Genomic DNA, 13571 nt, shown 5'->3' with positions numbered 1-13571 from the left:
AGGACACGTAGCAGTGCCCACAGGCGTCGCCGGCCCCGAGGGGCAGTCTCTGTGGGGACCCTGGGCTCCCGGCTCTGAGCTGCCCCATCCCCCCAGGCAGGGAACCTGCGCCTGACCCAGCTGCCTGAGCTATGCTCTTCTCCGGTCTTGCTCTCTTCTCTGCCGCGGCAGCTTCTTGTTAGGGTACAGTGGCCCTGGAGGGGGAAAAAAAAAACCACAAAAATTCCAGGGCGACCTAATAGCGGGCGGCACAGCGCGGCTCGGCTGTAATTTGTCTGGTGCGTCCGAGCCGGTGGCAGTGATAGAAGCGCTGATGCTTTCTGCTGAGATTAATGATGTCGTGGCGGTGGTGGGCGGGAGGCCCGAGCCTTTCATTTTTTGTGCCTTAAATGATATCCAGAGACTTCCACTCAGGAGCTCAACGGTCCTCTTCCCATCGCGTCCAATTACTCGTGGAGAATACTTGCTGACGGGCTGATGCTGCTGGCTCCAGAAACTCCGGGGCCGGACGGGACCGCCTTGACGCTGGCAGGGGTGCAGGGGGCACCCCTGTGTCCTACAGAGATCCGGAGAGCAGACTTCAGGCCTGACCACCGGGGACGCCTTCCTCCACCACGGCGGCAGGGAAGGGGCGAGACGAGCGGCGGCTCCCAGCTGCCAGTCTAGCTCCCACTTCGCCGCCCTTGTCTCTGTAGCCGTGGCCATGCCTGGCTGGAGTTGGCCTAGGGCAGCCGGGGTGTAACTGTGCCTTGTCTGTCTCACCTTGGGGGCTCAGAAGTCTGCAGGCCTGGGTTCCCGGGAGAGCTGGTGACAGGTGCACACAGGCCAAGTGTGTGTGTCGGGGGCTTCTCTGTGCCTTCTCCCTCGTCGTCTGCCTGACCTTTGGGTGGTGGGATGCTTGGCTTCATTCCAGGCAGTTCCTGGCCTGGGCACCGGAGAGCGGCCCCCAGACCCCCAGTTCTCCTGCTCTGCCAGGTGGGTGGGCCCTTTGAGGCAGCAGAGAGCGGCCTGCCACAAGCCCACACGGGGATCAGAGGCTGGGCCCTGGGGGATTCGAGCCTGGGCCAGGTGAACCACCATGGGAGGTCACGGTGGGGAGGGCACGGGGAAGCTGTGTGTTTGTGTGTGTCTGTGTGTGCGCTGGTGGGAGGGGCCCCTTCCTTCCACGGGGCGCTGTCCCAGCCCTGCGGGCTTTCCCCCAGTCCCTCCAGGCCTGGTCCCTGTGTCAGTGCCTCCTATTTGCCAGTGCTGCTTGGGGCTCTGCTGCTTTCATGCCCTTGGCTCCACCACAGGCCAGACTCAACCCCACTGGGTGGCACGTCCCTGCCCATCCCTCCTCTCTGGCCTCTGTGGGTGGGTGGTCCCATCCGGAGCTGCTGATGTCAGGTGCTTGTGGCGTGGCTATGGCTGCCTGGGCCAGGGGACCCTGTCCCGACTGTTATCTGGTGGGATAAAAGGCAGATTTCCTCCCTTGTAGGCAAGAAGGGCACGGGTCCAGCTCGTGCCGCCTCTGTGTGAGGTGGCCAAGGCGTGGTGTGGCACAGACCACAGCTCCCTGGGAGTTTCGCTTCAGCCACGGCCTTCACCAGGGAGGGGGCTTCTTTGGGCAGTGTGTCTGTCTCACACCGCATCTCAGGGTCTGCAGGCCTGGGTCGCCGGGAGAAGGAACACGGGAGAGCTGGTGACAGGTGCATGGAGCCCTGCCCAGAAGTCAGGAGGAAGTGACTTCCCCTGGTCAGCTGGGCCTCGTGGTTCCTTCATTCGCTCCGTGGGGATGAAGGTAGAGGGGCTGGTGGGGAGGTGGTGCTGCCCGCCTGGGGTTGGGACACAGTGGATGTGGAAGAGGCGACTCCCAGAGGTGGCTGCCTCTCAGGTGTCGGAGGCAGCTGACGTGTGTTCGTGGGTGTGGGGGTGTGAGAACGTGCAGCCTGTGTGTGTGTGTGTGTGTGTGTGTGTGTGTGTGTGAATTAGTAATATGCAGGAGATGACAGTGCCCGTGATGCTGTGCTGAAGGGGTGAGTTGCTAGGGACAGTGACAGGGCCGCGGAGAGAGGGGCAGGGAGCCGGACTAGCGCTCAGCAGGGGGCAGGCAGGGGCAGGGTGGCTCTGGCCCTGTGTGACGGGGCTGTTCTGTCCCTATGTGTCCCTTCTCAGGCCATCCCTCTCGGTAGCATTCAGTTGGCTCCTGAATCTACAAGCCCATCTCTGGATGCCCAACCCTGGGGGAAGCTGGGAGAAACTGGGCAGCCAGCTGGGGGCTTTGGGGGCAGGAGGCAGGAGGGTGAGGATGGGGCTGTGAGACGGGCAGTTCACCTGGAAGGAGGTCACCGCCCAGCGCATCCCAGGCCTGACGCAAGGTCATGGTCGGCTCTAAATCCGGAAATGCAAAGCGTGGCTTTTGGGACAGACAGCAGGGAAACGGGGCCAGCCCTGGCCAGAGGCGGCAGCTCAGGGTCTGCTCTGCTGGCTTCCGAGGTCGCCCCTGCTCCTGCCGCTCTGCCTGGGCTCTTTGTGTTCCCAAGTGTGTGTGTGTGTGTGTGTGTGTGCACTCCAGCTCTGCAGGGTGTTTCCAGGAGTACAGAGCGCACAGCTCCCCTGCTCCAGTGCTCATGCGCTCAGCGCTCAGCACCCGCCCTGCACCTGCTGCGCACGGTGGGGGTGGGGGTGGGGAATACAGAGGGCATTGGCGAGTTCTGCCCAGTGTGGCGGGGAGATGGCCCGGAGTGGAAGGAGCCAGGGGAGGCGAGAGGGGTTGGGCAGCCCATAAACCAGAAGCAGGGCAGCTCTGAGCACTCCCCCGACCCAGGCCTGTCCGTGGGTCTGGCACCCTGGTGGGAAGCCTGCTGGGGGGCCTGCACCTAGCACTCTCTGGGCTTGGTGCACAGGGCCAGCCTCCCTGGCTGCTCTGCATTTGTCCAGAAGTCAGAGGACGGGTGAGTGCAGGGGTCGGGAGCCCGTCCGTGTGGGCTCACTTGATTGCAGACTGGCTGGTCCTATGCCTTGTCTCACGGAGATAGAAGTCCAAGTCCAGACACGGGGTGGGAGTTTGTCCACGGCCACACAAAAACGAGACTCAGGCCGTCAAGATCTCATTGGCTGGGGCTGGCATGGTGGCACAGGGGGCTAAGCTGCTCTTTGCAACACTGACCTCCCATATGGGAGTCCTGAGTCTGGCCTGGCTGCTCCACTTCCCAGCCAGCTCCCTGCTAACGCACCTGGGAAAGCAGCGGAAGATGGCACAAGTGCTTGGGCCCCTGCCACCTGTGTGGGAGACCAGGATGGAGTTCCTGGCTCTGGCTTGGCTTGGCCCAGACCCGGCTGTTGTGGCCATTTGGGGAGTGAAACAGCGCATGGAAAAGTCTCTCTCTCTGTCACCCCACCTTTCAAATCCCAAGCCACGGTTGGGAGAGGAATCCCAGGGAGGGATTTGCCCCCTCAGTTCAGAACAGCGTCACCCTGTCTCCCTCCACACGCTCCTGCAGGTGCCCCTGGGATAATCCCCAGCTCTCTTTCTCTCTCTCTCTCTCTCTCTTTTTTTTTTTTTTTTGACAGGCAGAGTGGACAGTGAGAGAGAGAGAGAAAGAGAAAGGTCTTCCTTTTGCCGTTGGTTCACTCTCCAATGGCCGCCGTGGCCGGCGCGCTACGGCCGGTGTACCACGCTGATCCGATGGCAGGAGCCAGGTGCTTCTCCTGGTCTCCCATGGAGTGCAGGGCCCAAGTACTTGGGCCATCCTCCACTGCACTCCCGGGCCACAGCAGAGAGCCGGCTGGAAGAGGGGCAACCGGGACAGAATCCGGCACCCTGACCGGGACTAGAACCCAGTGTGCCAGTGCTGCAAGGCGGAGGATTAGCCTAGTGAGCCGCGGCGCCGGCCCCCAGCTCTCTTGTGCTCAGCCTGCTGGAGGGAAGGGGCCTGCATGGGGCAGGGTTCAGGTGAGGGTCTTCCCTGGCTGCCCGTTTCTCCCCGGGCAGGGGGCTGGCTGCACGCACCCTCTCTCACAGCTCCTTCCCACGGAGGGAAAACCAGACTACGGCAAGTCTTGGGGCCTGTGATCATTGGCAGGTCCCCGTGTGGTGTCACCTGAGTGTTGGTGCAGCCTGGGAGTCCCCGGGCACCATCCGGGTGCTGCAGGGAGCGCCAGCCCATTGTGCAAGGAAGGCCTCCTGCTTCTGCAGCTGCTCTGGGTTCCTCCTGCCAGGGTGGGCCCCCACCACCTCCCATCTCGGCGCCCCTGTTCCCCCCTTGTCCTGTCACTCTGGGGTCTCTAAAGACTGTCATGTGTTACTCCAGCAGTGAGCAATCTCTCTTGGCTCCCTATGGTCCACTCACCAAAGCCACGCCTCTGTCGGGCATTCTAGAACCTCCTCCTTCCCTCCCTATTTTCTCACTTAAAAAAAAAATCTGGAGGCAGCTTTGTGGTGTAGTGGGTTAAGGCACTGCCATATGAGCACGGGTTCCCGTCCTGGCTGCTCTGCTTCCAATTCGGCTCCCTGCTACTGTGCCTGGGAAAGCAGCGGAAGACGGCCAAGTACTTGGGCTCCTGCCATCCATGTGGGAGACCTGGATGGAGTTCCAGGCTCTGGGCTTCAAGCCTGGTGCAGTCCCACCCATTGTGGTTGTCTGGGGAGTGGACCAGCAGATGGAAGATCTCTCTCCTTCTCTCTCCCTCCCTTCTTCTCTCTCTGTAACTCTGCCTTTCAAATAAAGTAATTTAAAAGAAAAAAAAGAAAACCCTTTGCACCTACAGTTTCCCTACCCTTTTTATCCAGGGCCCAGCCCCCAGCCCATTTTCCTATGGAATCCACCAAGATTGGTCCATCGTGTAGGGAGACCTCTTGTTTTCCTGGTGAGGAAAGTGAGGCAGAGAGAGGGGGGAGAGGAGGGGGGAGAGAGAGAGAGAGAGAGAGAGAGAGCGAGTGCCTCACTGATCTGCCCTAAAGTCAAATCCGTAGCTCCCGGAAGGAGGGGCTTCTGCCCCAAGTCCACAGCATGAGGGCCAGCTCTGCTCATGTGCACAACCACACTATTACATACTTAATCACAAGCTGCCCCGCATGGTGATTTCGTTGCTTCCAAAGCCGACAACGGTAAGCTCCTGGAAGGCAGGGAACATTCCCTATGCCCTGGGATCCTGTCCTCTCCACGCCCCCCTAGCACAGGGCTAGGCACACGGCAGGCCTGGCCCTTGGCTGGAGCTCACCTCTGGGAGGGTGATTTCCTGGGCGCCAACAGGACGGCACAGCCGCCAGCCAGGATCTGGCCAGACGCGATCCAGGTTCTGGGTTTTCCACAGACACCCAAGGCGGGTGGTTTGCAGTGGGGCAGGGGACAAGGAACCTCAGTGTTGGCAAAGATACAAAGGGAGTCGTGATGGATTCCAGACTCTAGAGTCTTCCAGCTCCTGTGCCTTGGCTCCGTGTCCCAGGAGGGCACTCGGGCCCGCGTTGCCTGGAAGCAGGCTGTGGGCAGGCCTCAGGAGCCGCGGCAGCACACAGAGAGGGGAGTGTCTTGGGGGTATACGGCTTCCTCTGCTCCCTTGCCCCCTTCGCTGCCTCTCCCAACGCTCCCCCTACTCTCCTACTGCCCCAGAAAGCACTGGCGCCCTGACTGCTCATTCTCCTACCCGGGACCTTGGTGTTGTGACCCTGAGGTCCAGCCGAGAACCCAGAGGCACTGCCCGGTCCCATGAGGCTCTCACAGGTTCGGACGTCGTAGGCTGAGCAGTGAGTGCCCGGGCCTGACATTCTTGGTGAGACGGGCACCAGGGCGCTGGGTGAGTTCCGCCTGGCCTGGGCACAGTACCTTTTTTTTTTTTTTTTTTTTTTTTTTTTGCTTCTTTCTCTCGTTGTTTCCAGACTTAGAAGCATGCCCTTGGCAGAGCTGTTTAAGGAGACTGGCAGATTGGCAAGGGCCTGACGGCACCTGGGGAGGGTTCACGGGTGGAAAGGTTGCACCGACTCGGCTCCCAGGGCAGCTGGAGCCCTCCGTGATTGGCGGCCCCTGCTCGGCACACATCTGCAGGCCTCCGCTGCCCAGCCAGTGCCGTTCTGGGGCCTCGGGCCCTGGAGTCGTAACCCTCCCTGTGCCAGCTTCCCAGTGGTTGGAGCTGTGCGGGGTCACTGGGCGAGAGCAGCTGGCTGGTGGCCCCCGCCCTCCCACTCACCTTCCCAGCAGCCTGGGGGATGTACCCTTTCCCTTCCCTGCAACCGGGAGGTGACGGAGTGCATGGGGCTTACTTTACTTCCCGTTTTCCCGAAAGAGATCTGAGTCTCTGAGAGTGGTGGTGGGGACGTGGCCCCCACCAGGGGGTCACCAGTGGTGGGCTGCCGTGGCCACGTGGCCCAGGGGGCAGGAGGAGCGAGGCCTGGCAGGCTGCACGAGCCATCGGGAGGCTCCAGGGTGTGGGTCCCGTCCAGAGAACGGAGGAGGAGGTGGAGGGCAGCTCAGGGGAGCTGGTGGCGGGGTGTGGCTGGGGATGCCTTTGCCCCAGCACCGAGATAGCCCGGGAGCAATTAGGGACCAATGAAGACAGACTGGCACGGTGGCATTCCAAGGCCCTCTGGCTCAGATTGGCCTCAATTACAGGTGCAATTAACCTGCTGGGGTGTTGTGGGGTAGCTGCCCGCACATGCCGGGCGAGGTTTCGGGGGTGCTTGCCGCCCCGGCTCCAGGTGCTCCCTTTGGGACCGACCTACCCAGCTAAATGCTGCTGTCTTGGTCTGTAGGGCTTGCTCCTGGGGGCGGGGCCGGGGGAGACCCCACAGAAGTCAACGTCTCCTTCAGCCTGCTCGTTCTGGTTCACCCGAGGCCAGGCTGCCAGGCCGACGTCCTCGCCAACGTGGGGGGACCGCAGGACTGCCCCCAGAACTCACCTGGGGAGCTCTTACCTCGAGTTTTGTTTTCTTTAGGAAGGAGAGAAATGGCCCTTCCTTCTTGGAGGTAGACGAAGAACTGGTACCGATGGAAGCCACTGTGCACCGGCGGGGAGGGAGGCTGGTAGGCTGTGAGCAGGGGCAGAAGAGAGCTGGGTGCACGGCTCCCGCCCCCCGCCCCCCCGCCATGCTCCCCGCTGACTTCCCTGCAGTCCCCCAGTGGGGCCCCACCCATCACAGGCCACCCGGATGTGCCTTTGGCAGGCTCTCAACTGCAGTATCTCCCTTTAGGAAGTACATTTTTGGGGGCTTTGGGGGCGGCGGAGGAGGTGATGCGGGAGGAAGCCCTTGGGGCTGGCGTGCAGGCCCTGGGCGCCCGTGTAGCTCCCAGGCCTTCCTCCCGTCTCTGCTTTTGTCTCCTGCCCGCAGAGAAACCCATCTCCCTCCGTGGAGTGCGTCTGCCAGTGGATTTCTATTTATTTATTTATTTATTTATTTTAGCATTTCCTTATGAAGTCCAAGAAGCCAGATTTCTTGGCTTGGCCCTGGAGGATCTGGAAGTGGTTACGGGGGTGGGTGGGACGGGGTTCAAAGGTTTGATCATGGGAGCCGGAGGAGCTGGGCGTTCGGGGCACTGGGGAAGAGGCCTGTCTTCCTCCTCCTCACTCTCCCTGGGCGAGGCTGGGGAACGGTGGGGGGCAGGGGGCAGCTCTCACTCACCCCACCTCCAGGCACGTACAGGGAGAGGGGGATTTGCCAGCCCAGACCGAAGCCAGGCTTCCTCCTAAGGTCGCTTTGCCCCTTCCCACTGCTCTTCCCCGCTTCTCCATGGCCCTTCCTGGGGAGTGGTGGGGCAGCAGCATCTGCCGTGGGGCCGCTGGTGGCCCCCTCCCTCCTTTGCTCTCTTGCTCACAAGGGCGCCTGCAGCCAGGGGAATTCCTGCCTATTCATCCTTCCCCAGGGTTGGGGCCTGCAGATGTGTGTGAGTGTGTGCGCGCGAGCTCACAGTGGGAACGGAGCCGGCTGTGCTGGGAGCCTTGTGCGTCGCCGTGGTTCTGGGTGCAGCCTCGGGCGAGGTGTGTGCCATGGCCCGGGTGCCAGGGCTACCAGGCGCGTTGGAGGCCCTGTCACTGGGGAGAAAGACGTCCGAGCCTGGGGTGGGAAGCCGCGGCGTGCGGAGGGCTGGTGTGGCGGGCCCGCTGAGGGCCAGAGAGGGGTGACCAGGGCAAGTCCGGGGGTGGGGGACACGTCTGGAGTCAGAGCTCACTGGCTGGCTGCAGTGGGGGTTTATTCCCAGGGGAGATGGAGACTGCGCCCCCTCCTGCCTCTGGCCCAGGCTACACGCGTTCTCCACATCTCAGTGGGGAAATGGGGACTCTGGGCGTTAAGCCACGCCCACAGCCAGTGGCCGAGCAGGGCGTGAGAGCCAACCCACGGGCTGCCCCAAGTTCGGCTGCCTCCCTGTGCCGTGAGGCTCAGTCTTATGCTGCCGTTTGCAGGAAGGGGATCTGAGAGGGAGGGGAGCTGGGGGGGTAGTTGGGGAAGGGGAGGGCACCCCAGTTAGGAGCGAGGGCTCTCCAGTCTGGACGGCCCCTTGCTGGCCCTGTGCCCGGCCAACCATGCCACCTGGGGCCGACAGTCTGCCCGTTTCATCCTTTTGAAAAACGGAGCCACTGCCGGTGGCGGGCTGGACCAGCTGCTGCAGGAGAAACCAGAGCCCCCGGTGGACGGTGCGGGAGGGGTTTGCCTGGTGAAGAGCACCAGGGCACTGCCTCACCAGATCGGCCCCTGCTGCGGGCCCCGGGGTGCCGGTGTCGGCGCCTACCTGTTAACACCTGGCCCTGAATCTTCCCTTTCTTCAAGTCAGCACCCTGGAAGAAGACAGGCAGGGCCCTGGGTCACTCCAGGGGCACTACACTTCAGTGCCCAGGGTCCTGGGGAGCGGGGGACCCCTGTGGGGTTTGCAGTGGGTGCCTCAGGGCTGAGGGTGGCTTGGAGGGGCTGGCCAGACCGCCTGACCTCTGGGGAATCCCAGTGGGACCCTCCTGGGCACAAAGTCACCATCAGCCTGCAGAGTCTGCTCCCAGCGGGGGCAGGGGCTGGGGGCCCTCGGGGCTCCCTCGGGGCTCCCTCGTTGGCCCAGTCCCCTCTCTGGGGCACTCAGAACTTCAGGCCACCTGAGTTGGGGGGGTTTAGGGGGAACGCCGATTCTGCAGCAGTTTCTCCCTCAGCCTCGAGCTGACTTGGCCCCTGAGCCCCGGGCGGTTTTTTGGCTACTGAGGCAGCCTCAGTTTCCCTCCCCCCATCCCTCCCCTCCGCTCAGTGTCTGTGGGATAATGAGCACCCCCCCTCCGGGGGCGGTTGCTAATTACTGTTTGTGCAGGACGGGGAGAGGCTCAGATGAAAGCGACTGGAGCCGGGCCCCTGGGTCCGTGCCACGGCTCACGGCCTCGGGCCATGCCAGGGAGCCCTGCGGGCCCCTAGGTGTGGGGTTTTATAGCCTTAATGATGGTGATTAGCGTGGCTCTTAATTGATTCTGCCAACACCTAACTGTGCCCTGGCCCCCTGTCCTCCAAGCCCTTTTGGGTGCAGCCCCTGCCCTGGCCTCCCAGAGGTGCTCAGGTGGGGGGCGGGGATGGGTGAACGTGGGAGGCCCCCTGGAGTGGGGAGAACAGGGTTGGGGGGAGAGTCAACCCTTGGCTCCCCCTTTGCCCCTTCCAAAATCCACCTGGCCTCCTCCCATTCAGGCTGCAGCTCGCCTACTGCGGCTCTCACTTGGGGCCACTTGTGCCAGAGATCCCGCTGCCCCAGGCTTGTCCCTGTCTGAACCGGCCACCTTCAGCCGGGAGAAGGGGCAGGAGACTAGCGGGACAGACCCTCCACGCTTGCTTGTCATACCTTGTGAAGGTGGTGTCTCTGCCCTGCAACGCCCAGCCACTGTCTCTGACCCTGATCTTTCCTGCTTGGGAGCCTTGACCTTGAGGCCCCCATGGATGCCAGCTCCGCCCTGACCCTCTCCCCATGCAGGCTGGACCTGGGCCCCAGGACAAGGCCAAGGGGTTGGAGAGTGGAGGCCCTTCCCCTCGACACCCATCTCTTCTGGAAGGAAGAGGTAAGGACCCGCAGGGACCAAGCAGCTCCTCTCCTAGAACAGCTCCTCTGGCCGCACTCCCCGGCTGGACAGAGCCTGGGGCCCGGCCCAGAGAAGCCAGCCCAGCCTCCCTCCTGGTTCTTTTCCAAGGCAGCCCAGCCAGCGGTTTGTTGAAATCAAACAATGGTAACCCAAGCAGGCTGTTCTTTGCAATCCCCCGCCGGCGGCAAGGGTCCCGCCCTTGGTGACGAACAAGTCCTCTCTCTTCCCAGAGGGGGCTGGGGCGGGGAGCTCCATGGAAAGTGTGACCTGTAGCCTTGCTCAGGGTGGGAAGTCTGACCCTCCCCTCCCTGTCATCACGGGGGCCAGCCCGGCTGACACTGTGAGAACCCTTGGGGCTCGGTTCGCCGAGGCCAGTGTTGGCCCTTCCTGCCCGCCTTCCCTGCCCTCCACTGGGGCACGGATGGCATGTAGACCACTCAGTCCTGCCAGGGAGCAGGATCTGTCCCGGCTGGTCCTCGCTGGTGGGAAGAGCAGGGACAGACGCGGTGGCGGAGTGGGGTCAGCATGGCTTCCAGTTACTCAGGTTGGGCTGAGGATTGGCCAAGCTCCCTGCAGCTGTGAGCCTTCCCTCCCTGGTAAGTCCGAGAACTGATACCTGGGAGGAGCTTAGGAAACCCGTTGAGGCCAGAGATGGAGTGACATGTGCAGTGAGTGGAGGATGCTGGGACCCGGGGCTGTGTGGCCTGGCTCCCTGAGCTCTTCCTGTGGCTCCTCTGGGGTGGGGGAGGTTCTGCTTTTGGAAGACCATATTTAAAATAGCTAACACCAGGACCCATCCCATGTCAGGTCTCCTAACGTCTCCAGGGGTCAGCCTATCACATCGAGGGGGCGGGGCTTTGCCTCAGTGGTGAAGATGCCAGTTGGCCCGCTCACATCACACGGCAAGTGCCTGGGTTCCTTCCTGGCCCACAGCTGTCCGCGAGGCAGCAGTGACGGCTCAAGTGCTCTGGGCCCCTGCTGTCCCCGTGGGAGACCCAGGCTGTTCAGTTCCTGACTCCCGGCCTTGGCCTGCTCCAGCCCTTGGTGTTACAGACGTTTAGGGTGTGAGCCAGTGGGCGGCAGCTCTGTCTGTCCGTCTCTGCCTCTCAAATTAATGAATGTTCTAAAGGATGTCCCATCTAGCCTGTGGTCACTGCAGGAAGCCGGGGCTCTCTGGGATTGGATGAGAACCCGGCTAAATTTCGGGGAGAGTCCAGGGTGCGGTAAGGTTTGGGCGCACTGCTTGGGGCACTGGACTAGGAGGGGGTCCTGGAGAGGCGGGGGTGTGCACTTGGGGAACACACGCAGCGTCCCTGTCCCTTTGGAAGGAGGACCTGCAGGAGGGGGCAGTGGCCCCACAACCTCGGGTCTCCTCAGCTTGGCGGGCTGCCCCCACTAATGCCCTCCCCCCAGTGCCAGGTGCCCTGCCGCCAGCCTGCAGGTGTGCTGGCACCTCTTAAAGGCGACGACGGGTCCTTTTCCTTACCAGAGCTCAGACAGCTGCACTTTTAAAAAGGAGGGAAAGGGGGGACGTTCATGCAGAACCCGCAGGCAGCGTAGATGTCGTTCTGACTCTCTGAGCACGGGGAAGCTCACGACAGCAGGTCACGAGCACCCCAGGTACCGGGGAGTGCGCCTGGGGGGACGTTCTGGGTTCCTCCATGTGCCAGGGACTGGGTGGCTTAGGGAGGCGACTCTTTTCCTTATCAGCATCCCCTGGGGACAGGAAGTCTGGTGCCCGTGACCTTCCTGTCTAGGGCAGGGGTAGGGGAAACCACGCCATAGAACCTGAAATGCACAGGATGTGAGCAAACAGTAGAGGGGCCAGTGCTGTGGCACAGTGAGTAAAGCCGCCGCCTGCATTCCATATGGGCTCCAGTTCGAGTCCTGGCTGCTCCACTTCCCATCCAGCTCTCTGCTATGGCCTGACAAAGCAGCGGAAGATGGCCCAAGTCCTTGGGCCCCAGCACCCACATGGGAGACCCGGAAGAAGCTCCTGCTCCTGGCTTTGGCCTAGTCCAGTCCTTGGTTGTTGCAGCCATTTGGGGAGTGAACCAGCAAATGGAAGACCTCTCTCTCTCTCTCTCTCTCTCTCTCTCTCTCTCTCCCCCTATTTCTGTAACTCTACCTTTCAAATAAATGAATAAATCTTTTTTCCCCCACCCATGTGGGAGCAGGGGCCCAAGCACTTGGCAATCCTCCGTTCCTTTTCCAGTTACATTAACAGAGAACTGGATCAGAAGTGGGGCAGCCGGGTCTTGAACTGGTGCCCATATGGGATGCCGGCTTTGCAGGCGGTGGGTTAACCCACTGCACCACAGTGGCGGCTCCATAAATAAATCTTTAAATAATTTTCACAAAGAGAGTAGGGGCTTCTTTTCCTTAGCAGTCAGTTCTGGAGGTACACTCACCCGCGGGCACCTGTGCATACGTGTGTGTTCGTGCACGTGTGTCTAGGGTACTGGGTGCCGGCTCAACCGCCTGGCCTAGGAATCAACACAAAGTGCTCTACTTGCAGAGAAGGGGCAGGACCCTGGACCCTGAGGTTTCCTTCCCAGCTCCGCCCCGCCTCAGGGCCCACTTGGTGAAACACTTGGGCAGAGACGGGGCTCATCGAGGGTCGCAGCACCGTATTCCAGGACCAGGGTGACACAGACCATCCCACGGGACTTGTTCTGAGTGACTTGGCTCAGATCAAGATAGAGCACCATGCGGCCGTGCGGGAAGCCAGCACAATAGTCCATCCCCACCGTTATGATCTTATTCCTGATGAGCGTTCAGTGAAGATTCTCCAAGGTGCTGCCCAACCCACTGACCTCACAATGTCCCATGTCCGGAAGGGCGTGCACTGGACTGGAAAGAGCCCAGAGACCGTGCAGCGGCCCAAGGGCAGGGGCTGTGTCCTGCCTGCCCTTGTAGTTCCTGGGATGCTTTGCGTATGATGGGTGGGGCGCCCTGGCCCCCTCCACCTCCCCTTGCCCTTGCCGGGTCAATAAACTCTACTCCCACCCCTACTGTTGGTTTCCTGTCCCCATGGGGACACCCCGAGGGCTGCAGAATTGGTGGTGGTGGGGTGGCCTCCAGCGGTACTCCTCCCTGCCCGGGGACACCCCTTACGTAGGTGAAGGCTCTGTGCCTGGAGTTTGTCTGTGAGGCCTGCTGGGTGGGGAAAGGCCCGGCTGTCGCTGGTCCCAGCAGGGATGCAGGCCTGGTGTCTCGTTCCCCTTCAATTACCTGCAGGCAGCCGGCCGCCCACCTGGGCCTCTGCTCAGGCCCCGGGCACTCGCGGGGGCTCGGGCTCGCTGACCCCCGGCTGCAGGAGGTCAGTGCGCATTTCCTCGAGTGCGAGGGAGATGATTTAATCTCCTCACCCACCTCTTCCCATTTGGCCAGGAGGAGCCAGTCGCTCTCCAGGCTGGCTTCAAAGCCGCTTTTGGGTCTCTGGGAAGTGAGGGGAGTGGGCGTCTAAGGAGTCCCTACCTAGAAAGGTGAGGCAAAGAAAGGTGTCGTGGGGATAAGGGGAGATGGGAGAGAGACCCTCGAGGGGGCAGGGCAGGGAGAGA

The 13571-nt window shown here is 62.0% G+C and overlaps 1 protein-coding gene across 6 annotated transcripts in view; it reads right to left on the bottom strand.

Moving 5' to 3' along the window:
• PEBP4 (phosphatidylethanolamine binding protein 4) overlaps nt 1–13571 on the bottom strand; it is a 218188-nt gene that overhangs the window by 3296 nt on the left and 201321 nt on the right. For all 6 annotated transcript variants that reach the window (XM_051836751.3, XM_089302227.1, XM_051836752.3 and 3 more), the window contains 2 exons: nt 8700–8745; nt 6890–7003 (listed from right to left, as the gene is read on the bottom strand). In XM_051836751.3, the coding sequence (XP_051692711.1) occupies nt 6890–7003; nt 8700–8745 (160 nt within the window). The remainder of the gene's footprint in view (nt 1–6889; nt 7004–8699; nt 8746–13571) is intronic.

The sequence above is a fragment of the Oryctolagus cuniculus genome, chromosome 8 (assembly GCF_051225735.1).
Source record: "Oryctolagus cuniculus isolate XC-2025 breed Fujian yellow rabbit chromosome 8, ASM5122573v1, whole genome shotgun sequence".
In the NCBI taxonomy this organism is placed as follows: domain Eukaryota; kingdom Metazoa; phylum Chordata; class Mammalia; order Lagomorpha; family Leporidae; genus Oryctolagus; species Oryctolagus cuniculus.
Note: the sequence above shows the minus strand (reverse complement) of the source record. Positions and strands in the feature narration are given on the sequence as shown.